The 27,026-nt window shown below is 50.6% G+C and overlaps 1 protein-coding gene across 1 annotated transcript in view; it reads right to left on the reverse strand.

Moving 5' to 3' along the window:
- Positions 1 to 12,095, reverse strand: part of LOC146797202 (ceramide kinase-like) — a 269,453-nt gene extending 257,358 nt beyond the window's left edge. Inside the window, exon 1 of the mRNA XM_085629912.1 lies at positions 11,528 to 12,095. Coding sequence (XP_085486038.1) covers positions 11,528 to 11,681 — 154 coding nt within the window. The 5' untranslated portion in view covers positions 11,682 to 12,095. The remainder of the gene's footprint in view (positions 1 to 11,527) is intronic.
- Positions 12,096 to 27,026: the final 14,931 nt, after the last annotated feature.

The raw sequence follows: 27,026 nt of genomic DNA on the forward strand, positions 1-27,026 counted from the left end.
GCCCACACCAACTGACCAGGTGTGGAATACCTGAAGAGACCAGCCCATAAACCAGCCCGCATCAACTGACCAGGCCTGGAATACCTGAAGAGACCAGCCCATAAACCAGCCCGCACCAACTGACCAGGCGTGGATTACCTAAAGAGACCAGCCCATAAACCAGCCCGTTCCAACTGACCAGGCGTGGAATACCTGAAGAGACCAACCCGCACCAACTGACAAGGCGTGGAATACCTGAAGAGACCAGCCCATAAACTACCTGAAGAGACCAGCCCATAAACCAGCCTGCACCAACTGACCAGGTGTGGAATACCTGAAGAGACCAGCCCATAAACCGCCCGCACAAACTGACCAGGCGTGGAATACCTGAAGAGACCAGCCCATAAACTACCTGAAGAGACCAGCCCATAAACTGCCCGCACCAACTGACCAGGCGTGGAGTACCTGAAGAAACCAGCCCGTACCGACTGACCAGGTGTGGAATACCTGAAGAGATCAGCCCATAAACTACCTGAAGAGACCAGCCCATAAACCAGCCCGCACAAACTGACCAGGCGTGGAATACCTGAAGAGACCAGCCCATGAACCAGCCCGCATCAACTGACCAGGCCTCGAATACCTGAAGAGACCAGCCCATAAACCAGCCCGCACCAACTGACCAGGCGTGGAATACCTGAAGAGACCAGCCCATAAACCAGCCCGTACCAACTGACCAGGCGTGGAATACCTGACAAGACCAGCCCGCACCAACTGACCAGGCGTGGAATACTTGAAGAGACCAGCCCATAAACTACCTGAAGAGACCAGCCCATAAACCAGCCCGTACCAACTGACCAGGCGTGGAATACCTGAAGAGACCAGCCCATAAACCAGCCCGCACCAACTGACCAGGTGTGGAATACCTGAAGAGAGCAGCCCATAAACCGCCCGCACAAACTGACCAGGCGTGGAATACCTGAAGAGACCAGCCCATAAACCATCCCGCACCAACTGACCAGGCGTGAAATACCCAAAGAGACCAGCCCAAAAACCAGCCCACACCAACTGACCAGGTGTGGAATACCTGAAGAGACCAGCCCATAAACCAGCCCGCATCAACTGACCAGGCCTGGAATACCTGAAGAGACCAACCCATAAACCAGCCCGCACCAACTGACCAGGCGTGGAATACCTGAAGAGACCAGCCCGTACCAACTGACCAGGCGTGGAATACCTGAAGAGACCAGCCCATAAACCAGCCCGCACCAACTGACCAGGCGTGGAATACCTGAAGAGACCAGCCCGCACCAACTGACCAGGCCTGGAATACCTGAAGAGACCAACCCATAAACCTGCCCGTACCAACTGACCAGGCGTGGAATACCTGAAGAGACCAGCCCGCACCAACTGACCAGGCGTGGAATACCTTAAGAGACCAGCCCGCACCAACTGACCAGGCGTGGAATACCTGAAGAGACCAGCCCGCACCAACTGACCAGGCGTGGAATACCTGAAGAGACCAGCCCATAAACCGCCCGCACCAACTGACCAGGCGTGGAATACCTGAAGAGACCAGCCCATAAACTGCCTGCACCAACTGACCAGGCGTGGAATACCTGAAGAGACCAGCCCGCACCAACTGACCAGGCGTGGAATACCTGAAGAGACCAGCCCAAAAACCAGCCCACACCAACTGACCAGGTGTGGAATACCTGAAGAGACCAGCCCATAAACCAGCCCGCATCAACTGACCAGGCCTGGAATACCTGAAGAGACCAGCCCATAAACCAGCCCGCACCAACTGACCAGGCGTGGAATACCTGAAGAGACCAGCCCGTACCAACTGACCAGGTGTGGAATACCTGAAGAGACCAGCCCATAAACCAGCCCGCACCAACTGACCAGGCGTGGAATACCTGAAGAGACCAGCCCGCACCAAGTGACCAGGCCTGGAATACCTGAAGAGACCAACCCATAAACCAGCCCGTACCAACTGACCAGGCGTGGAATACCTGAAGAGACCAGCCCGCACCAACTGACCAGGCGTGGAATACCTGAAGAGACCAGCCCATAAACCAGCCCGCACAAACTGACCAGGCGTGGAATACCTGAAGAGACCAGCCCGCACCAACTGACCAGGCGTGGAATACCTGAAGAGACCAGCCCATAAACCGCCCGCACCAACTGACCAGGCGTGGAATACCTGAAGAGACCAACCCATAAACCAGCCCGTACCAACTGACCAGGCGTGGAATACCTGAAGAGACCAGCCCGCACCAACTGACCAGGCGTGGAATACCTGAAGAGACCAGCCCATAAACCAGCCCGCACAAACTGACCAGGCGTGGAATACCTGAAGAGACCAGCCCGCACCAACTGACCAGGCGTGGAATACCTGAAGAGACCAGCCCATAAACCGCCCGCACCAACTGACCAGGCGTGGAATACCTGAAGAGACCAGCCCATAAACTGCCTGCACCAACTGACCAGGCGTGGAATACCTGAAGAGACCAGCCCGCACCAACTGACCAGGCGTGGAATACCTGAAGAGACCAGCCCAAAAACCAGCCCACACCAACTGACCAGGTGTGGAATACCTGAAGAGACCAGCCCATAAACTGCCTGCACCAACTGACCAGGCGTGGAATACCTGAAGAGACCAGCCCGCACCAACTGACCAGGCGTGGAATACCTGAAGAGACCAGCCCAAAAACCAGCCCACACCAACTGACCAGGTGTGGAATACCTGAAGAGACCAGCCCATAACCCAGCCCGCATCAACTGACCAGGCCTGGAATACCTGAAGAGACCAGCCCATAAACCAGCCCGCACCAACTGACCAGGCGTGGAATACCTGAAGAGACCAGCCCGCACCAACTGACCAGGCCTGGAATACCTGAAGAGACCAACCCATAAACCAGCCCGTACCAACTGACCAGGCGTGGAATACCTGAAGAGACCAGCCCGCACCAACTGACCAGGCGTGGAATACCTGAAGAGACCAGCCCATAAACCAGCCCGCACAGACTGACCAGGCGTGGAATACCTGAAGAGACCAGCCCGCACCAACTGACCAGGCGTGGAATACCTGAAGAGACCAGCCCATAAACTGCCTGCACCAACTGACCAGGCGTGGAATACCTGAAGAGACCAGCCCATAAACTGCCTGCACCAACTGACCAGGCGTGGAATACCTGAAGAGACCAGCCCGCACCAACTGACCAGGCGTGGAATACCTGAAGAGACCAGCCCAAAAACCAGCCCACACCAACTAACCAGGTGTGGAATACCTGAAGAGACCAGCCCATAAACCAGCCCGCATCAACTGACCAGGCCTGGAATACCTGAAGAGACCAGCCCATAAACCAGCCCGCACCAACTGACCAGGCCTGGAATACCTGAAGAGACCAACCCATAAACCAGCCCGTACCAACTGACCAGCCGTGGAATACCTGAAGAGACCAGCCCATAAACCAGCCCGTACCAACTGACCAGGCCTGGAATACCTGAAGAGACCAGCCCATAAACTGCCCGCACCAACTGACCAGGCGTGGAATACCTGAAGAGACCAGCCCATAAACCGCCCGCACCAACTGACCAGGCGTGGAAAACCTGAAGAGACCAGCCCATAAACTGCCCGCACCAACTGACCAGGCGTGGAATACCTGAAGAGACCAGCCTATAAACCAGCCCGCACCAACTGACCAGGCGTGGAATACCTGAAGAGACCAGCCCGCACCAACTGACCAGGCGTGGAATACCTGAAGAGACCAGCCCATAAACCAGCCCGCATCAACTGACCAGGCGTGGAATACCTGAAGAGACCCGTCACATCCTGCTGGACACTGAGCACTCACCTGCCCCCCACTGAGGTCCAGCTACTCACACAGAAGGGCTGCTTCTCGCAACGCCCATCAGACATGGGCTGATGGGAACAACGCCCACCCCAGCAGGTCTCCGCACCACCCTTCGCCCACCCTATGCCGCCTCAGGACCATACACGATTTAGGAATTATCAGAATGGATAGCCCAGTGCGGTGACCAGCCACGTGGAGTGGGGTCAAAGGAAATCCAGAAAGGGACCTGCAGGGCGGCTCGAGCGCCCCCCGTGCTGACTACCATCACTGCGCGCCCGTCCCTCACACCGCTTCATCCACCACACTGCTAAGCGCTGCATCCCATAACACGATACCCACACCTCGGTGCTCGTCACACACACACACGGAAGAACTTCCCACGTAGGATCAACACAACACCCCCAACCCAGTGTTAGAAGTGGGGGGGAACGGAAGGGCACGGCGTGCCCCTACTTTTAAAAATTATGCTAGTCCGTTCCCCTACTTTTTTATTTAAAAAAAGCGTCCCGGGACTGCCCTAATTCAGGCCCGGTTCTAGTAAGGCTTGAAGGCAGGCGCGAAACGCCATGGGGCTCAAAGTGCTTCAAAGCCCGGGCGCGCACACACAGACAGTTTCAGAGATTATCGCACCTGAGTACTTCACAGGTCTTTAAAAGACCATTTACATGTTAACAAGGCTTTGTTTATTTTTTCACCCAATCATCTCCAACAGGGGCATGGCGAAAGGCGACAAATCCTTTCTTTGGCCGTGGTAACCTTTGCCTACTGTCCTGCTGCGTGGATATTCTTTTTCTATGCAGCGCAGGAGGAAAGAAGTTTGTTTATTTTGATTCACCTTTCCCAACCCCTGTAGCTGCTTATCACTTCAGGCTGCGACACTAAGATTGACTAATGGAGTAGGTAGGAGAATGTGTCACTATTTGTTTTTCTTTTTAAATTCTGCACAGGCGCAGCAGGACATGTACTTTGTGTGTGCTTCATTTAATCCGTTTTTATCATTATCATGGCTGATGCAGGACAACAATAGGACAATAAAAAAATGCCCAGATAACGCTGGGGATTAATGATCCTGCTGGAGAGCAATCATTTCTCTGTTAGTAGTTAAGTGCAGATGAACTGTATTTTATGTGGAAGCTCAGTGGGTTACTGTCATTGTGACAGAGATCCTTATGTTACTTGCAGTTCAGAAGTTACAATGCTAACATAGGACAGTGACCAATGAACTGTCATCAAAGAGCTGTATGCAAACCTGAATGATATAGTTAGAACTTCGCGTTTTTTGTTTTGTGATATAGTTAGAACTTCCCCAGTCTTTCATTATTCTAATGTTGCTAAAATGAGTATCTTTGGGCAGATATACATTTTTATCAGTAAAGCCAACCCCTAACCACTGGAGTACTCTTTAAATCCTGAGTTTGTGCTTCTCCTGACCAAACCCTCTTAAAATAACTGCCCACCAGTATGGATGACATGTGATTCATACACCATGTAATCCTCATTGGCTTATGTGACATTCCCTGTAGGCTGATTTACATACTTGTATGATTCGTTGTCTCTGTATAATGTGTGCGTGGTGTAAAGTACTGACACACACTACACTGATATGAGTAGCGCTACACAACAAATGAAATGCATATGAGAGAGGGGCTACGTAAAGATGAGGGGCACTGTTGGAGGGTGGCAGTGAGGGAATCCGAGGAGGAGGTAGTGGGAGTGGCTATGAAGCGATGAGGGGCACTGTTGGAGGGTGGCAGTGAGGGAATCCGAGGAAGAGGTCATGGGGGGGAGGGGGGAGCTAGGGAGAGATGAGGGGCACTGCTGGAGGATGGTAGTGAGGGAATCCGAGGAGGAGGTCATGAGGGGGAGGGGCTACAGCGAAATGAGGGGCACTGGTGGAGGGTGGCAGTGAGGGAATCCGAGGAGGAGGTCATGAGGGGGAGGGGCTATGGGGAGAGGAGGAGCACTTGTGGCGTATGGCAGTGATTATTGGTGTGGCGCCAAAAAAGACTTTCGCATCAGCGCTAAAGCCGGCCTTGTCATGGCCTTTCTGTTTTTGTTTATTTAATTAGCAGTCGGGTCATAAGGGCTACCGTGGAACATACTTTAAAGTGTGTGCTAATTATATTTACTGCTATATTCAATGTTTTAAGTTTGAAGGTGATTTTACTAATGTTTTTACTGGGAAAAATGAAAGTGGAGCCCGATGGTGCCTGATATGGGGCTGGGGCCCAAGGTCAGCTGTGAGGTAAGGTGCACTGGAGAGGAGTAGTGGATAATCAAGCCTGTAAGGGAGTGCGTTGCGGAGTCTGGGGTCAGGTGGAGGTAGCAATGAAGAGGGATCCTCCATGAAGGCTCGAACAGAGGGAGCCCAAGTAGTGTCACTTGCCTGATACTACCACCTCAGAAACCTCCTCTTCCCATCAAAGGAAAATTACATAGAAAAAACAGTTTTTGAGAGTGATAATATTTAGAAAGAGATTTGGAAAAGAGTGCGATTTACTGGGCCTTGAAAGACTAAGAAGAGATAAAGGAGGGCCCGGAGGATTTGCAGTCTGGGTGTTGCTACTCCCAAGATAATTTTGGAAAAAAAACTATAGGGTCAAATACTGCATTTTATTTTCAACACCCCATTTTTACACAAATTCTCTCCAAAGCCATTACTGTGCCAAGACAACATCCCCAGGAGTTGACCACATTTTTTTTCAAGATGCAAAATATGTTCCTCCCATAAGTAAATATTTACCTCCACTTTGCCAAGGCCTGTGTTTTGTCCTGCTTGCTCACGTTATCTCACTCAGGCTCACTACCTCCATTATTCATTCTCATTCACTTTCCCTTTTACTCAAAATTGCTCACTTGCACTCACTCTTCAACATTTGGTATCACATTCTCACTCACTCAGTCTCACCACTTTTTCCTACTCTGATTACCTCATTCTAACTTACAGTTTCACTTACTCTACGTGACTCCTTCTCACTCACTTTCTCTCACTTTCATCGACATACACTCTTTCACTCATGCTCAGTTACATTCAGGCACTCAATCATTCACACCCACATTTACTTACTCGCACTCATTCTTCTTTGCAGGACACTTGAATACATATGTGCTATACTTTGTTTGAGCAGCTAGCTGGCTTACATGAATAAGAATTATTTATTTATTTATCTCACTTGTAAAGCGCACTCTCACCTAACAGGCATCCTGGCGCTGACAATCAAGAGTGCACAATTTGTGGATAAGAAGGAGCCCTTGTGGGTTTCCGTGAGTCAGATCAGATTCTCTTGATGAGTTCCTTTGTCTCTGAGCCCTGCTTAACACATGTGTACAGGAGGAGCCCTATATTCATGTCCTCAATGTTTGAGACAAAAAATACTCATTGATTTCTGAACGAGAGTAAAAGCGTTAAGGTAACATGTCGTTCCTGCTTATATTTTGCAGGCTTTACATAATCCTGCATTCCCTATGAGTATTTGCTTTTCCCAGAATGTTGTTACTTTTTTTTCAGGCACTGCATAATTTGAAATGAGTCACACCCAGGTGCTTATAATGGGGCAGAATTGGGTTGTAGGTGAAGACAGTGCGAGTTTCACTCAGTGGGGCAGAAGGGTGTTCGGTGGGGATAGGATGTGGCATTATGGCCAGAGCTACCAAATTTGGAACTGGGGAACCTGGTTCAGCCTTCATGCCTTGTCCATCAGACCACTCCTGAGGGAGCACCCATGATAGACTTTAGAAGGCCCCACTAGACCTTAGAAGCCCTGGTCTCTTAGCACCAGCAGGTGAACCCTACCGGTGGCCAGTTGGGTAAACTTGAAGCCCTGTCCACCACAATTCATACCCAGGTTCACCACCAGTCTTGCGGGCAGGTCTACAAAGCAGCACACCCTAGAGCAGCAGTGGCTTTGTCATGCAGTAGTTTTCCTGCAATAATAAAAGTCTCCCACACAACCCCCACGGTTTTTGACGCATTCATAGATTTACAAGGACTTGTAATCCTGGGAATGCGGCAAAATCTTGCGCTGCCCCAGAGGAGGCATACCTAGGAGAAATATCTTTATTTCTCCTTGCTTTTTCCTCTTTCAAACTGTGCTTTATTCTGCAGCCCACATAGAAAGATTAAAAAGCCTCTCAAGATTGTTTTTGTACAGGAAGGTGCCCCTTCCTGCACAAAAACAATCCTGCATGCAAAGGAGGCACCCTTGCACCATGGGGCAAGTGTGCCTGCGTTGAAGCTAGGCTGACGAAATGGCGCCAGTGCAGGGGGAAAAGACCGGAATGCACCATATTGGATAAATACGGCACATTCCCGCCCTTTCCCTGTGATGCAGGGCAGCGCAGCAAAGTAACTTGCTGTGCTGCCCTGCGCCACCATTCCAATAAATATGTCCCTAAGCTCACAAATAGTAAATTGACCACACTAATTATCTGTGTAAGAGCATGTATTGATAAACACAATGAGCCACGGACCTTGTTGAGTTGCCAAGCACAGCAGCAGATCTAATCTTAGATACCTTACTTGCATGCTTAGAGAGACACGGTTTTACTGATGAGTATTTAAAAAGTCATTTGGTTCAGCATGTAACAGATGGATCTTCCAATATGATAGGTAGGAAATCCGGTGTGGCAACGCTTCTGAAACTGAAATATCCACAGTTGAGTGTATGGCACTGTGCTAACCACAAGCTGGAGCTTGCTGTGGGTGATGTTTGTAAAGAAGTCGCAGGCATTAATCAGCTCAAATTTTTTTTGATAAACTATATACCACCTACCATGCCTCTCCGAAAAATCAGAGAGAGCTTGGGGAATGTGCTCTGGAGGTAGAAGTAAGACTTCTGGCAATTGGAAAGGTGCTAGATGTACGTTGGGTGTCCTCAAGTGAAAGATCTGTCAGAGCTGTTTGGAATAACTACAAAACACTTAGTAAACATTTCATGGAATCTTCCGAAGACTCAATGAGGAGTGACATTGAGCAGAGGAAATATGCTGGTTTAAACCGTTTATTAACCTCCCTGGTGTTTGTTGAAAATATGGGCATTTTATATGATGCTCTCACAGAATTGGGTGACCTATCCAGAAGGCTGCAGCGGCGTGATATGACCATATATGAGGCAGATCGTTCAATACAGATGCAGATTTTAGTGTTTGAATCAATGGCTGATGCACCTGGGCCCTTTGTCTGCTACAACTGCATTAGATGCTGCTGAACGGATGCAGTTTGCTGGTGTAGGACTGCAACAGAACAAAGGCTGTGTTAGCATCAATAGGGCACAGTTCTTTAGGAGCTTAGCAAATAACCTGCGAAAAAGGATGACAATGTCTAATGCATCAAATGTTTCTAGATGCACAACCACAAACAATGATGAAATAGAATACAAAGAGTTAGCACATAGAATGAAGCTCTTACAACCAGTTTATTGGCCAGATCCAGTAGACATCTTATACGGTGAGGGAGAATTACAAAACCTTTGTAGCAGGTTGCATGTATTTGATACCAGGCAGTACATCCTTGGTTTCAGAGAGCACAAACAAAATAAAAATTGCATCTCTGAAAGCCTGAAACCATTAATGCACATTATAAACACCTTTTGTACCTCAACTGCTGAATGTGAACGGGGCTTTAGTGTAATGAATGATGTGCTCACACCACTGCGGAACAGAATATCAATCAATCGTCTGTCTTCTACAATGTTCATAAATATCGTGGGGCCACCTGTCATAGAATTTAAACCTGAATTTTATGTTCAGAAATGGTTAGAAAAAGGGAGGAGAAGTAGAGATGAAAGAAACTGCATGGCTCGGAGACAAATGGCTTATGATTCCACTTATAAGCGTATTTGGAATATTCTGTGATTGGAAACATGTCCCACATTGTAAATGAATTAAATATAAACAACTTCTATATAAAACCTCAAATAAACATGTTTATTGATTCTTTGAATTAAATAACGTTATAAGCTGTAACTGGTCAGTGAAATGCCAAACGTTCAAAAATTGGTATGTTTTGCTATTTCTAGCTACACCTCCGACTCCGCCCACTAATCCAATCCTTGGGTTATTCCCGCCCCCTGAGTCTCCGCCCACAGTTCCCCTACTTTTTTTCCCCCACTTCGACCACTGCCCCAACCACACACCCTACAAGGCATAGCTTGATGCCCATGTAGACAAGTGCTTCAGTGGTCAACATAGGGGCAGTAAGCGCTATAGAACAAAGCTCCTGGAGCCTGAGAGGAGGACCTGAGGGCACAGAGGATGCCGTCAGAGTACAGACCTCCTAAGAATATAGACAAGGAGCTGAGGGTACAGACCTCCAGGGTGCACAGGAGATTACGTCAGAGTACTGACCTCCTAAGAATACAGAGGAGGACCTGAGGATGCAAAGCTCATGGGGTACAGACCTCCTGGGTGCACAGAGGATGACGTCAGAGTACAGACCTCCTAAAAATACAGAGAAGGACCTGAGAGTATAACGCACCTGGTGGTACAGAGCGGAGGAGCACAAGGTACAGACCTCTTGAGTGCACAGAGGAGGTCCACAGAGTACAGACCCCCTAAGCATACAGACAAGAAGTTGACATGCAAAGCTCATTGGATACAGAGGAGGGCATGAGGGTACAGACCGCTTGAATGACGTCGGAGTAGGGGTTCCTGAGAAAACAGAGAAAGGCCTGAAGCAGGCTGAAGGTCTCCTGCTTGTGAGGGTACAGAGGAGGCCCTGAGGGTACAGAGGAGGCCCTGGGGGTACAGAGGAGGCCCTGGGGGTACAGACTTCCTGAGAGTGCAGACATCCTCGGTGCACAAAGGAGGAGCTCGGGGTCCAGAGGGGACGGGGGCATCAGAGGGCTGCGTGCACGGGAGAGCATCAGAGGGCTGAGGGCACGAGAGCATCAGAGGGCTGAGGGCATGAGAGAGCATCAGAGGGCTGAGGGCATGAGAGAGCATCAGAGGGCTGAGGGCACGGGAGCCTCAGAGGACTGAGAGCATCAGAGGACTGAGGGCACGAGAGCATTAGAGGTCACGGAAGCGTCATGGTGGGAGCATCAGAGTGGGAGCATCAGGGGGCTGAGGGCATGGGAGCATCAGGGGGCTGAGGGCACGGGAGCATCAGAGGGCTGAGGGCACGGGAGCATCAGAGGGAACGGGAGCATCAGAGTTAGGGTACGAGCATCAGAGGATATGGAAGTATCGGAGGTCAAGGTACGAGCATTGGAGAGCTGAGGGCACCGGAGCGTCAGGGTGAGCGCATCAGAGGGCTGAGGGCACGGGAGCATCGGAGGGCCGAGGGCACGGGAGCATCGGAGGGCCGAGGGCACGGGAGCATCGGAGGGCCGAGGGCACGGGAGCATCGGAGGGCCGAGGGCACGGGAGCATCAGAGGGCCGAGGGCACGGGAGCATCAGAGGGCCGAGGGCACGGGAGCATCAGAGGGCCGAGGGCACGGGAGCATCAGAGGTAACGGGAGCATCAGAGGGCTGAGAGCACGGGAGCATCAGAGGGCACGGGAGCATCAGAGGGCACGGGAGCATCAGAGGGCACGGGAGCATCAGAGGGCACGGGAGCATCAGAGGGCACGGGAGCATCAGAGGGTCAGGGTGGAAGTTTCAGAGGGCTGAGAGCACACGAGATAAGGACCCCGAGGATGCAGAGTGGACCTGCGGGCACAGGGCTCTTGCCCCCTCCCCCTGCACTCACCTGCCGCACCCTGGCTATTCCCCAGCTCCTCCATCCAGCTCAGGTGTTTTCTGTGCAGGGTCACACGGTAGCTCCTGTTCTTCAGGCGGAGCAGGGAGTGGAAGGTGTCCGGCTCCATCCCTGGGTCTGGAGCCCCCTCCGGGGCGGGCTCCATTGGGGTCGGCGCCGCTGTGGTCCTGGGTCAGGGCTCGGTTCTAGGTTAACCCTTGGTTCTGGACCCCCAGTGTCGCCCCCTCCCCTGGAGCAGGTCGGTGCGGACCGGGATCAAGGGAGGTCCTTCTCTGGGTCGATCCCCGGCTCTTGATCTCTCGGTGCAGCCCAGGTTCCGGGTCCCTTCAGCAGCCTGGCTCTGGGTCACGGGGGCAGCCCTGGCTCCAGATCCACCCCTGGGCGAGGGTCTGGCTCTAGTTCGGTTCTGCGGTGGATCTCTGGCCCCGGATCCAGCTAGATCCCTGCGGACCCCGGCTCCTCCGGAGCCTCCCTCCGGCCTAGAGCGGTGCCGCTGCACCTGTGCCCGGAAGTGCCAGGTGATTCCGCCGGCGCCTCCCAGCCCCTCCAGCCGGAGCCCCTCCCTGGGGCGGGGGCTGAACCTGTGCGGCCGGGTCCGGCCCTTCCTACCTCGGCCTAGGGTGTGATCCAGCGCCGGCCAGGTGACTGGAAGGAGCGACGTGGCTGACTCTGCCCCGGCCCTTCAGGCCTGTCAGATGAGGGTCTGATATGTGACTGACTCTGCCCCAGCCCTTCAGGTCTGACATGTGACTGACTCTGCCCCGGCCCTTCAGGATGTCAGATGAGAGTCTAACACGTGGCTGACTCTGCCCCAGCCCTTCAGGTCTGTCAGAGGAGAGTCTAACATGTGACTGATTCTGCCCCGACCCTTGTGGTCTGTCAGAGGAGAGTCTAACGTGTGGCTGGCTCTGCCCCGACCCTTCAGGTCTGTCAGAGGAGAGTCTAACACGTGACTGGCTCTGCCCCAGCCCTTCAGGTCTGTCAGAGGAGAGTCTAACACTGACTGACTCTGCCCCAGCCCTTTTGGTCTGACATGTGACTGACTCATCCCGGCCCTTCTGGTCTGCCAGAAGAGGGTCTGACACGGACTGACTCTGCCCCAGCCCTTCAGGTCTGTCAGAGGAGGGTCTGACACTGACTGACTCTGCCCCAGCCCTTCAGGTCTGTCAGAGGAGGGTCTGACATGTGGCTGGCTCTGCCCCAGCCCTTCAGGTCTGTCAGAGGAGAGTCTAACATGTGGCTGACTCTGCCCCGACCCTTCTGGTCTGTCAGAGGAGGGTCTGACACCGAATGACTCTGCCCTGGCCCTTCAGGTCTGTCAGAGGAGCGTCTGACACTGACTGACTCTGCCCCAGCCCTTCAGGTCTGTCAGAGGAGAGTCTAACATGTGGCTGACTCTGCCCCGACCCTTCTGGTCTGTCAGAGGAGGGTCTGACACCGAATGACTCTGCCCTGGCCCTTCAGGTCTGTCAGAGGAGCGTCTGACACTGACTGACTCTGCCCCGGCCCTTCAGGTCTGTCAGAGGAGGGTCTGACATGTCGCTGACTCTACCCCAGCCCTTCAGGTCTGTCAGAGGAGGGTCTGACACTGACTGACTCTGCCCCAGCCCTTTTGGTCTGACATGTGACTGACTCTGCCCCGGCCCTTCTGGTCTGCCAGAAGAGGGTCTGACACGGACTGACTCTGCCCCAGCCCTTCAGGTCTGTCGGAGGAGGGTCTGATATGTGGCTGACTCTGCCCCAGCCCTTCAGGTCTGACATGTGACTGACTCTGCCCCGGCCCTTCAGGATGTCAGATGAGAGTCTAACATGTGACTGATTCTGCCCCGACCCTTCTGGTCTGTCAGAGGAGAGTCTAACGTGTGGCTGGCTCTGCCCCGACCCTTCAGGTCTGTCAGAGGAGAGTCTAACACGTGACTGGCTCTGCCCCAGCCCTTCAGGTCTGTCAGAGGAGAGTCTAACACTGACTGACTCTGCCCCAGCCCTTTTGGTCTGACATGTGACTGACTCATCCCGGCCCTTCTGGTCTGCCAGAAGAGGGTCTGACACGGACTGACTCTGCCCCAGCCCTTCAGGTCTGTCAGAGGAGGGTCTGACACTGACTGACTCTGCCCCAGCCCTTCAGGTCTGTCAGAGGAGGGTCTGACATGTGGCTGGCTCTGCCCCAGCCCTTCAGGTCTGTCAGAGGAGAGTCTAACATGTGGCTGACTCTGCCCCGACCCTTCTGGTCTGTCAGAGGAGGGTCTGACACCGAATGACTCTGCCCTGGCCCTTCAGGTCTGTCAGAGGAGCGTCTGACACTGACTGACTCTGCCCCAGCCCTTCAGGTCTGTCAGAGGAGAGTCTAACATGTGGCTGACTCTGCCCCGACCCTTCTGGTCTGTCAGAGGAGGGTCTGACACCGAATGACTCTGCCCTGGCCCTTCAGGTCTGTCAGAGGAGCGTCTGACACTGACTGACTCTGCCCCGGCCCTTCAGGTCTGTCAGAGGAGGGTCTGACATGTCGCTGACTCTACCCCAGCCCTTCAGGTCTGTCAGAGGAGGGTCTGACACTGACTGACTCTGCCCCAGCCCTTTTGGTCTGACATGTGACTGACTCTGCCCCGGCCCTTCTGGTCTGCCAGAAGAGGGTCTGACACGGACTGACTCTGCCCCAGCCCTTCAGGTCTGTCGGAGGAGGGTCTGACACTGACTGACTCTGCCCCAGCCCTTCAGGTCTGTCAGAGGAGGGTCTGACATGTGGCTGACTCTGCCCCAGCCCTTCAGGTCTGTCAGAGGAGAGTCTAAGATGTGGCTGACTCAGCCTCGTCCCTTCTGGTCTGACATGTGACTGACTCTCCCCGGCCCTTCTGGTCTGTCACATGAGGGTCTGACATGACTCTGCCCCAGTCCTTCAGGTCTGTCAGAGGAGGGTCTGACATGTCACTGACTCTGCCCTAGCCCTTCTGGTCTGACATGTGACTGACTCTGCCCCAGCCCTTCTGGTCTGACATGTGACTGGCTTTTCCCCGGCCCTTTAGCTCTGTCAGAGGAGGGTTTGACACTGACTGACTCTGCCCCAGCCCTTCAGGTCCGTCAGAGTAGGATCTGACATTGACTGAATCTGCCCCAGCCCTACAGGTCTGTCAGAGGAGGGTCTGACATGTGGCTGACTCTGCCCCAGGCCTGCTGGCCTTGCGGTGGAGGGTCTGACATTGACTGACTCTGCCCCAGCCCCTTTCGTCTCTCAGAGGCGAGGGGAACCTTTAAGTCCCTCAAGGATCGCGACGCTCAGGGGTCCAGAGCACAGGAGCGGCCTGCAGTCGTCTCCCTCCGACCTGGGTCCGAAGAAAAGCGTTTTAAACACTGTTTATGGCCACTGCCTGACCCTGGGCCCCAGCCCTACCAGCCTCTCCCCTACGCTAGAGGTGAGGTGAGAAGGTCCCAGAGGGGAGCCTGGCAGCCTCTACGATGGTTTGGTGTCACCCTGTAGGATGGTTTTATGTTACCCTGTAGGATGGTGTCTTGAGTTGTCATCCAGGTTTGATGGCTTGGTGCCACAGTTCAGGGTGGTTTGATGTTGCGCAGGAGGGAGGTTTATGTTGCCCTGCTAGATGGTTTTCTGCCCTGTACGATGGTTTAGTTTCACCCTGTAGCTTAGTCATGCTCACCCCGTTCTGTAGTTTGTTGTTGTCCTATAGAGTGGTTTGATCTCACTCTGTAGGATTGTTTTGCTGGTCATCGGGTCGTTTGGTGTTGACCCATATGGTGGGTTGGTGTCATCCTGGAGGGTTTAGTGACACCCTGTAAGGTGAATTTGTTGCCCTTTGTGGTGGCTTGGAGTGACCCTGTAGGGATTGGAGTCCCTCTGCAGGGCTTGGAGTCAAACTGTAGGGTTTGGAGTCACCCTGTAGGGTTTGGAGTCACCCTGTAGGATTGTTGTTTGCCCGGGGGGAAGGTTAGGTCTCCCCTGTAAGGTGATTTTGTTTCCCTTTGTGGTGGCTTGGAGTCCCCCTGTAGGGCTTGGAGTGACCCTGTAAGGTTTGGAGTGACCCTGTAGGGTTTTCTGTCGCCCCGTAGGGCTTGAAGTCACCCCGTAGGGCTTGAAGTCACCCTGTAGGGCTTGCAGTCACCCTGTGGGATTTGGAGTCACCCTATACGGCTTGGAGTCACCCTGTGGGGCTTGGAGTCACCCTGTAGGGTTTGGGGTCACCCTGTAGGGTTTGTTGTCACCCTGTGGGGTTTGGAGTCACCCTGTAGGGCTTGGAGTCACCCTGTGGGGGTTGGAGTCACCCTGTAGGGCTTGGAGTCACCCTGTAGGGTTTGTTGTCATCCTGGGGATTTGGAGTGACCCTGTAGGACTTGGAGTCACTCTGCAGGGGTTGCTGTCATCCTGTGGGGCTTGGAGTGACTCCGTAGGGCTTGGAGTGACCCTGTAGACCTTGAAGTCACCCTGTAGTTTTTTTTGTCTCCCTGGGGGTTTGGATTGAGCCTGTACGATTTGGAGTCACCCTGTGAGGTTTCTTGTCACCCTGGGGTGTGTGGGGGGAGGTTGGGGTGAGCCTGTAGGACTGTTTGACCCGAGGTAAGGTTAGGTCTCCCCTGGAAGGTGGTGCTGGTGCCCTGCAGAGTGGACTGACGTCCTCTAACATGAGTTGTGTCCGGGCGGAACCATTATGAGTTGGAAGGAAGGGGTGCATCTTGGGAGGGTGGACATCACTGGAGCGTGGACGTTTTTGCCTCTGAGTAAGTATTCAAATTATACTGCAGCTGCCTTGGGCCAGGGCCAGCTAACAGTGGTGCAGCAGGAGCAGTGGCACCGGGTCCAGAGTGGTGAGAGAGGCCCAGAGTGGTGAGAGGGGCCTGTGGTGGTGAGAGAGGCCCAGAGTGGTGAGAGGGGCCCACTGTGGTGAGAGGGGCCCAGAGTGGTGAGAGAGGCCCAGAGTGGTGAGAGGGGCCTGTGGTGGTGAGAGGGACCCAGAGTGGTGAGAGGGGCCCACTGTAGTGAGAGGGGCCCACTGTGGTGAGAGGGGCCCAGAGTGGTGAGAGGGGCCCGCAGAGGTGAGAGGGGCACAGGGTGGTGAGAGGGGCCCAGAGTGGTGAGACGGGGCCCACTGTGGTGAGAGGGGCCCACTGTGGTGAGAGGGGCCCGCAGTGGTGAGAGGGGCCCACAATGGTGAGAGGAGCCCAGAGTGGTGAGAGGGGCCCAGAGTGGTGAGAGGGGCACGGGGTGGTGAGAGGGGCCGGCAGTGGTGAGAGGGGCCCGTAGTGGTGTGAGGGGCCTGCGGTGGTGAGAGGGCCCACGGTAGTGAGAGGGGCCCAGAGTGGTGAGAGGGACCCATGGTAGTAACAGGGGCCCATGATGGTGAGAGGGGCCCACGGTGGTGAGAGTGGCCCACGGTGGTGAGAGGGGCCCAGAGTGATGAGAGGGGCCCATTGTGCTGAGAGGGGCCCGCAGTGGTGAGGGGGGCCTATAGTGGAAGGAGTGGCCCGCGGTGGTGAGAGGGGCCCACAGTGGTGAGAGGAGCCCACAGTGGTGAGAGGGGCCCACGTTGGTGAGAAGGGCCCATAGTGGTGAGAGGGGCCCGCAGTGGTGGGAGTGGCCCATAGTGGTGAGAGGGGCCCCCAGTGGTGAGAGGGGCCCCCAGTGGTGAGAGGAGCCCCCAGTGGTGAGAGGAGCCCCCAGAGCCCCAGTGGTGAGAGGGGCCCGCAGTGGTGTGAGGGGCCCGTAAGTGGTGAGAGGGCCCGCAGTGGTGAGAGGGGCCCATAAGTGGTGAGAGGGTTCTGCGGAGGTGTGAGTACCCCGCCCTGTACTGCACCAGCAGCTGTTATTTGAAAATTCCAAACTTCTTTTTCTTTTTTTTAGGGCTCGCGCCTGCGTTGCAGTGCCCAGCACACTGCTCGCGCAGCAAGAGCCCTTTTGTATGGGGTTTTGAAAGCTGACCACACGCTTGTGCGTGTGATCAGCTTTCGCCGTCAGGCATCAGCTTTCGCGTGTTGTTTTTTAACAACAAAAGGCACGCGATTGAGCAAAGGCGGGCGCATGTCCCGCCTTTGGTACGCCCATTCCCGACAGTGGCTAGCACGCGTACGTTCCCCTTGCTGTCACTGCCGCGCTCCCTCCCTCCCCGTGGTGCGTGCGCACCACTAGTTGTTGACAAGTGCCGCTTGTTTTCTTTACTTTTGGTACAATCGCGGACCCGCGCTTTACTTTTGATGTTATAAGTAAAGCGCGGGTGCCGCGATTACACCAAAAGTAAAGAAATAGAAAAAAACATCTATTTCTTTACTTTTGGTATAATCGCGGCACCCGCACTTTACTTTTAACGCTAAAAGTAAAGCGTCGGTGCTGCAATGCTTGTTTTTATTGTATTAAAAAACAAGACAGTGATTGCGGTGGAGGAGGTTGGGGAGGTGCTCTCCTTGTCGAATAGTCGCATTATTTATGTGCAACAAGATACTTTTATACCAATCCGAGCTGCTGCTTCAAAAACGCGCATTGTTTCCTTATAAGCTATAAGCCTGCGTGGTCTGGTCTCTGCTTCATCCAGGACCCACCACACCTGTGCTGTAGCACTGTGTAGGAGAGTAGGATCTGCACTTATGTTGCCCCCACTTTTTTTCTGATGTTAACACTGGTTTCTGGCTATAGTCTGGCTGGGTCCCTGCTAATCAGGGCCCCAGTCTCTCTGTTCTCTCTAAACAACTTCGAGTGCATATTTGATGCACTAGTGATTGGATACTGTGGTACCTTATGAGCCCCTAGTATATGGTACCCTAGGTACCAAGGGCATAGGTACTTCACATGCCTACCAGGGGCTGAAGCATGTATTCTGCCACCCCTGGGAAGCAGACTAAATCTGACACCACAGGCCTGCTACTGCAGCCTGGGTGAGGTAGTGTTAGCACTCCTCACTGAGGTATAGGTTCCCTATATCTCACCATACACACACACATAAGTCACCCCTAAGGCAGGCCCTCTCAATCCTGAGGGCAGGGTGCTTGGTTTACAATGTGAGGGGGTGCCTCTGCATGAGCAGGGCCCCTCTGCAGCTGGCAGAGTCTATTCTCTGTGGCTGTTTGTGGATGCGGTTAAACCATATACTCTTAAGTGCATTATAACCTACCGGTAAATGTTAACTTTGGAATGACTGCATCAAAGCATGTCGTTTTTGGTGTCAAACAACTTTGAATTTAAGCCCCCACACTAGTAGCTGGTGTGGGAGTATGATCCCACCCTTCTAGAGGGGAAGACATGTACCTACTGTGGAAACACGGTAGAAATCTGAAAGAGCCCTGGCATCACAAAATGGATGCCACCAGCACAGACACTGGGCTGCCCTCCTGCTGCTGACTGAAACTCGCAGTGGAGGAGGCCCAACAATAGGCATCCTGTCACGGGGAGGTGTCACCACCTTCCAGACAGGATTTAGTGTATTGGGGCTGGGTGGGTGCACTGTAATGTAATGTCATGAGGTGCTTATATAGCGCTCTATCACCCGACAGGTATCCTGGCGCTTAAAAAGGAGAGTCCCAACCAGAAGTTAATAGGGGCAGCCGAGGTGTGACACAGGAAGGGAAGAAAAGAGAGATAATATCAGAAGGAAAAATTACTCCAGCCTAGGGAATAAAAACGTTTTCAACTTTTTCCTGAAAACCATAAGACTTTGGACCTGACGTAGATCCAAAGGGAGAGTGTTCCATAGCCGAGAAGCAGCGGCAGAGAAGGATCTGCCACCTGTTCTGGACCGCCTGAACCTGACTACATTCATCAAAAATGCAGAAGCAGAACGAAGGTTTCTAGTTGGAGAATACCAGCTGAATTTTCCTTGCAGGTTCTTAGGGCCCATTCCATGAGCTGCCCTACAGACAGTGCATAGAGCTTTGAATTGAATTCGCTGGTGGATCGGCAGCCAATGCAAATCTCGCAAGGCTAATGTGGTTGAGGTCCCTCGCTGCCTATTTAAATCGAGTTTCGCTGCAATGGCCTGTATTCTATACAGCTTCCTGATAAGGGTGTTAGGCGCACCCAGATATAGAGAGTTGCAGTAATCAAGTCTGCTGAGAATTACGCATCTCACAACCTGCGTTCTAGCAGAGTTAGGCAAAAAAGGGAGGATCTTTCTCAGCACTCAGATTATCGAGAAGCAAGTGCCAACCGTTTTGTTAACCTGAGAATTCAGTTGGAGATCCTGATCCACCATCATCCCCAGATTGCGTACTGTGCTACAAGGGGTAATAGGTGCGCCAGTAGGGGACAGCCGAAAGATGGGTAAAACAGGCTGATCAGATCTTCTGGAAGAACACAGGACCACTTCTATTTTAGAGCTGTTAAATTGTAACCAGTTCTTCTTAAGCCACTTCGTGGTGCTAGTCATACACTCATGAAATCTTTCCAAGGAAATTGAATCATTCCCTTCCAAGGAAAACACGAGCTGGGTATCATCCGCGTAATTCACCACCTCCACTCCAAAAGATCTAATAAGTGGAATGAGAGGCTGCAAATAGATGTTAAAGAGCACAGGACTAATCCCTGATCCCTGCGGGACCCCCTGTCGTAAGGAAGACTTGTTAGCGGTTAACGGCTGAAGGCACACCGTCTGTGTCCTGTCTGTTAGATAAGAACAAAGCCAGTCAAGGGCACGACCGGTCACACCCTGGTCTTTAAGTCTCTTCAACAGTATACCGTGGTTTACAGTGTCAAAAGCCGCTGACATGTTCAACAGCACCAAGATCACTGACTGGCCACTGTCTGCCCGCATCCTCATATCATCAAGCACAGTAACAAGTGCTGTTTCAGTACCGTGCTTGGGCCGAAAGCCAAATTGCATCTCGTCAAGGAGCGAATACTCCTCAAGTGCACTCCTAGAGTACTTTGAAGTCCTGCACTGGGGAGCAGTAGGCTCCTCTGTGCATATGCCAGCTCAAACCGGTTCAGGGGCTACCTGACCCTGCTCTGGCGTGAAACTGTACAAAGAGAAGTGGGTGTAACCAACCACTCCCCTGACCCTCCCATAGGAGTGGTCATAGAGCTAGTCCCTCCTTTCCTTTAGTATAAGATAGGGAAACCTTGCCATTGCAAATCAGATATCCCTGGACGACGCTCTACAAGAAGAATCCTGGACCTTCGATGTTCCACTACCTTTGGAAGACTGAAGAATCTCCCTTGGAGTCAAGGAGTGACTCCACTGCTTGGCAGGCACCAAAAACTTGAATCAACGGTTGCAAACTTTCCCGCTCCCGCTAAAGTCCGAAGTCCCTGCAGCCCCAGAAGTAGATTTCCTGACTTCTCGACGGCCATTGTGAGTCCCCAGCAAACCTGAGGCAAGTGGACCCCACGAGTGATGAAGAACAGCAATACCCGGGTACCATGCACTATTGTCAAGTGCAACCCCTTCACGACGTTCTACGAACTTGTGCATTGGACCACTTGTGCTTCAAGCTTTCAGCAGGATTTTCCTTGAAAATCAGAGGCCTACCTCGTCCCGAGTGACCGTGGTCTCCTGTGAAGCGAATCCTCACGAGGCATTTTCGCGATCCCTTGCTGGCTGGCTTGTGGGTCCCCTGAAGACTTTCTCATCAAACCAAAGGGCTCCCCTGGTTGCTCCAGGCCTGCCCTGACTTACCTTCACTGGGTGAGTCCCTCAGACCTTGTTGGTCTGCAACGCTGACTTTCTCCACTTTCCAAGAGACTTGCTGTTGCCAAGACTTGTTGGATCCAATCCCATTGCCGACACCTTAGTAAGCTGCAGACTTCCTGGGATACTCCAAATCCAGTTCCTGGTTGTCGTTGACAGCTCCTGGACTTCGTGGCTGAAGAGTCAAAACACCCTTGATCACCTGAAATCACTCGACTTCCGTGGGCATCCATCTTCCTGGCCCCGGGTCACTGGCAAGTGACTGTGAACACTGTCCCCTCTGCTTTCAGGTCTTCTTCATCCTGAATCCAGCCTTGGATTCCAACGGACACTTCTCCAGTCTTCACAAGCAGCAAAACTTTTTCGGCTTCCATTGAAAACGACGACGCGACCCGACACCAAAAGACACCTATGCACCCGGCTTCCCTGGGTAAGGTAACTCGTGCAATCCAGTGCTCCTGTGGGTGTTGGCTCTCGAACTACTTACCTTGTAAGTCTCTTGCTTGTAGGCTCTCTAGAAGTACCCTAAAACTTTAAAATTCCAACCGCGACTTGCTCCATTGAAATCAATAGGGAACCCGCGGCTGTGTTCTCACACTGCACGCGTCTCCCGTGGGTCCTTTACTTACCTGCCTTGGGTGGATTAGTGAGGCCCCAGCGATTCTACAGGCCCTAGGCCTTGTCCCCTTGCAAGTCGACATTCCTAAACCTCTTTTTTAGTATATGGTCTGGTATGCCCCTAGGGCCCCAGCCATATTTGTGCTTAACTTATTGTGAAATGTTGATATTTGCATATGTTCCTGACTTCTAATCTCATAAAGAGATTAGTAGAGTGTGTCTAGTAATAAATACATATATATTTGATATATATACCTGTGTGGTGTCCTTTCATTTGGTAATTCAAGAGATTATAAAGTAAAACAAGCTGCTTTACATTCCTCTGAGACTTAGCCTGAAGACTGCTCTCCACAGCTACCACTAGGATAGCTTTCTTTAAAAGGTTGTCTTAAACCTATCTACCATAAGAGTCGAATTGGACTGGTGCAAGGTGGCCACTTTAACTAGCGACCAGCATATGCCAGGCCAACTTCTCACATTGGTGGGCAGCGTGTGGGATTCCAGCTTGCCATTGTTTTACCAGAAAATCTGTATTTGAATTACTAACTGAAAACCACTAAAGGTACTCAAGGTACATATAAAAGTCAAGCTTAGTATCAATAAGTTCTACTGAACTTAGAGCTGTGAATGAAGGGATAGCACACCCTTGCTACAGCTCAAGCTAGGATCAGTAGGCCACAAACTAGTGTAGGTAGTACAACATTAGAATGTCCTCAAGGGATGGAGCCAGTGGGTCCACCCAGCTTCAGTATAAGGACATGACCTTCTTTGACTTGAAGGCCATGTGTGTTGCAAGACACCTGAAGCTAGGACAGAGTCCCTCCACACTAGGCCTGATAGATCTGCTGACAGCAGATGATATGAGGTTGGCTCTAGGAGCTAACAGATCTGAATCAGGGAGTGGGTCAATTACAGTGTCTGGGTCAGATGATGAAAATCAAGATGACCAGGACTCTGTGGTTGAAGGGCCAGACCCACATGGGTCTGAAAAGGGCAGAGGAATTCTCCCTAAGATAACTGACAGAGTGGAGGAGAGGCCTAGGTCCCTTTCTAGGGACTCTGACCACTCATATCACTCTGGCAGAGAATCTGTCCATCAGAGGAGCTCATATTTTAATAGAAGAGAGACCTCCACTGAAAGAATGTACAAACTGCTGCAGTATGAGGAAGCAAGGTTTGCCCTTAAGGCCAAGCAGTTGGCATTAGATAAAGAAGCCTTTGAGCTCCAGGGAGCTTCTAGAAAAGAGGGGTTAGGACCCCCTGGTGGCAGCAACAGTGTGCCTGCTGGAGCAGGATTTTCTAATAAAAATCTATAGGGTTTTAAGCTCTGGTTTGTCTATTTGTCATAAGTTAACATTATTAATTATTAATTATAAATTATTTGTTTTGTGTAAGTGTTTTTACTTATCAACATGTATGTATTAACAAGAGAAAACTACACGTGGGAACGCGTATGTGTTGCCTATTGACAATGTGCATGTTTTATTAAATGAACGTTGCTGAGTGCTGTTTATTTTAAAGCACGAAACGCTTTTGAATTAATGCTTTTCTGTGTTGCAAAAGCTAGATAATTACATACACATAAGGGTATTAGTGGGGTTAACACTGTTTAATCATTATGCTGTGGTAACGTTTTTGTCTCTTTTAATTAAGATGGTCCATTTTGGCATAACCAAAAATGTCCGCCGTTTGCAGCCTGGCCTCGAGTGAGAAATTTGTGATGAGAGGGCCTTGCTGAATATGATCACGAGACATTTGATCACAGTCCTTGCCTGGTTAAAACTTTCCGTGAGGACAGCAGCAGTTCTGGGCAAGTTTCCAGATGTATTGGACAGCCTTGGAGGACAAAGGAGCTGTTAAGAAAGAACTCTGAGCATTGTGTCATCGCTGAGGAAATGTGGACGCTAAAAGATACTTTTTTATTTTTGGTTCCTGTTCTGTCTTTTTATTTTTGTGATTTCCTGAGCGGAGATTTTCCAAATGTAGCGATGCTACATCCTTTCCTGCTCGCTCTGCTCAGCGGTTCGGCGGACGTGTAAAACATTTAATGTTTCTTTAATATTGCAAGTTTCATTATAAATATACTAGACTAGAGAGGGTCCGTGTCATTGCATTCGGGATTTTGCTTCCCAAACCTGCGTTGGTGAAGATCGATGCTGAGAGGACGGTGACTTGGGAGATTTCTACTGAGAGACTTGTCCTGATGACCCATTCTGACATTTAGCTAGAATAGGTAATTATGAGAAAATGATTTATTCTGATTAATTTCTTTTGACTAATTTTAGATAAAGAATCATAATTTTAAATACGGTGTTGGTGATTATTTCTTGTCAATTATTGAGTACTCTATTTTGATTATTGTTGTATAGTTTGTTTAGATTATGACAATTGCAATAATTAGGTCTTATCGACCTCGGTGTAGATGTGGGGTTTAGGAGGTTTAGGAGTTTTCTTTCCACAGGTTCAATGCTGGTGGAGTATTTGAGTGTATGTTAGTGAAATGGGCCCTAGTGTATGGTGAGTGTATGTGCGTGTAACTGTGAAATTACTCTTTCCGTGGAAGTAGGGAGATTTTGTACACCCCAATCTGCATCAAGTTCCTGGTAGCAGAGTGATGATGGTTATTGATGATTGTCTTGATCTGATTAGATTGCTTGTACATTAGCTTATTGATTATTGATTATTGATTGATGTTGGTATATGTACTAATACTATATGTTGGAGTCGTCATGTTGAGTTATATGTAGTGCTTCTGGAACTTGGGAGCTAGTAGCAGTTCCGTAGTAGGGCAGAGGGAAGTATATGCTGCTCTCGGGAAAGACGGGATTGTTGGTCCTGTATGTATGCAGGAAAAAGAAAACGTGTGACAATCGAAGTTGCGCGTCACATTGTCTGGATTCGGAATCAGTGACATGGTTGTATGTTACTATTAGAGATATTTCTGGTATATAAGGAGTGCGTATGGTAGTGAAGGTTATCTGTGAAACTCTGGTTTTAAGTCCCAGGGATCCGTAAGGTTCGCCGTTAAAGCTTATCGCGGGAGAAGTAATAGGTATTCTCTGAGCTTGTTTGAGAAACTGGGTAGAAGTAAGCTGCTTGGTTAATGTGTGTTATAATTCTGTAGTAGAGCAGATTGTTTGCTGTTCTCGGGAAAAGTAGGATTCTGTGTGTATGTACTATATTTTCTTGTATGAATGTGCGTGAATGCTCATATATTTAGTTGATTGTAAGACTCTTTGGACAAGTCCTAGAGGAAACAATTAAGGAATGTATGAAAGAATCCCGTTGATTCTTGTGAAATAGATTTTCTTTACTATTCTGTGGTTAGCGAAGCAGACAATGGAGATGTTTATATGTTGTAACTAATAGATTTTGTAGAAATTTGACACGGAGTCTACTGAGAAATTTTGTAAAGGAGGGGTAGACGAGTGACAAGAGACAGGAGACAGAAGCGACTGCAGCGACTGCTGACGTCAAACAGACCGCGCTCTGATTGGAGATTAGATCAGAATAGTGCTCGCGCTGAGATTGGTGCGATGGTGTGAGCCGCGCAAGGATTGGAAGAGCTATTCTAGTGACGTAACGTTCCAGGATTGGTGCGTTAGTGTGAGTCGCGCTGTTATTGGTTAAAAAAATCATATTGTGCAGTTGTATTACGGAAGGGATTAGAGAGTTTTGGTAAGCGTTAAAATGTATCACCAAGAAGAGAAAAAGAAAAAATCTTTGTTCAGAAAGATTAAAAATTGGTTCGACAAGGATAAAGATGTTAAAACGAGAGAGGGTGAATTGTTACCTCCATCGAAAACGCCTGCATCCTTCATGGCTGCGAGATATGGGTATCATACCTGTATATGGTTGGAAAATTGGGTTAGGTATACCAAAGAAGATGGAGTTTTAGCATTTCCAGAACATGGTTCATTTAATCTGGCCGTGTTGAAAAATTTACGGGAAAAGATGTTATGTCTTGACCCAAGACCAAGGCCGACACAGTTCGAGGCTTTAGTGGAATGGGAAGAGGAAGTACATGAACGAGAGAAACAGAGGTCTGGAGGCAACTATAGGTATATGTTCGGGAGGAGACATGGTCGTGAAACTCATCATGATCGAATGACGAGATGGCGAGATGCTAGTATGTCAGAGGGATTATATCCTGTGAGAACAGTTGAAGAGGGAGCAGAAAGGGTTCCTGAGGCAGAAGTGAGAAGATATGGAGTTAATGAATATGAGGATGAGGTTTTGAATGACATGATTTACAAAAGACCACCTCCATATAGACCGGAACCAGAAGAGAGTACACCAGTTGTTTCTCCGATAAGAGATACAGTGCGTATCATTGAGACAGAAAATGTGACACCTGAGTTAAGAAGTGGTAATCCTTTCAGGGAAAGAGAGAATAGAAGCAGTGGCGAAAATACGAGAGAATTAGCCAGAACTACATCGGAGTTGACTGAAAAGATCAAAGAACTGACAAAGAATCTAGACGCTGTTACGGTACCCGTAACCATAGGTCCGGTTATGCCTGTTTTTGATAAGCAGAGGACGGGTGAGAATGGTTTGGTTATTCCATATGTTGGGAATAGATTGACAAGTTTGGCTGGTCCTTCAGGAGATTCAGGAAAAAGGGCAGGAAAATTTAGACATGACACCTGTAGTGAAGGATTAGAGGAGTCTAATTCAGGATTGGATGCTAGTGAAGCTAGTTGTTCAGGGATGCCGATTTTAGAACCGCAGAAGAAAGTGGTTCCAGTGAGAAAATCTACTGAAATAACAGCTGAGGATTTGAATGAATGGATGAAAGTTCTTCAAAAGAGGGATAAAGATTCACAAGCAATTGATGTTGCTAGGTTACGTGTAGAATTAGAAGAGCTTGTTGCAGGGACAGTTCCAACAGAAATTCTAAAAAATCATCATGATGGTGAATTATTGTTTATGTGTAAAAACATCACCTGGAGAGCGAGAAATACACATGACAGATTAAGAGCAATAGCAAATGACTATGGAGTTGACATTGATAAAGTGAAAGTTTTGCAGAAGTCTTACAGGATGGATTTCACAGACAAAGACATTGAGAATTTGAATGGTACTGGTAGAACAGGACAGATTAAAGAGATGATCGCTTTATTGCGAAAATGGGGTGATGTTGAGAAGTGGAAGGATAGATGGTACAAAAAGAGAGAAGAATCAGGGGATAGGACTTATTCAGCATTTCCTGTGAGAGAAAAGGAAAAACCAGTGGATACTTATCCTATGAGAGA

Source organism: Triturus cristatus, chromosome 10 (assembly GCF_964204655.1).
Source record: "Triturus cristatus chromosome 10, aTriCri1.1, whole genome shotgun sequence".
In the NCBI taxonomy this organism is placed as follows: domain Eukaryota; kingdom Metazoa; phylum Chordata; class Amphibia; order Caudata; family Salamandridae; genus Triturus; species Triturus cristatus.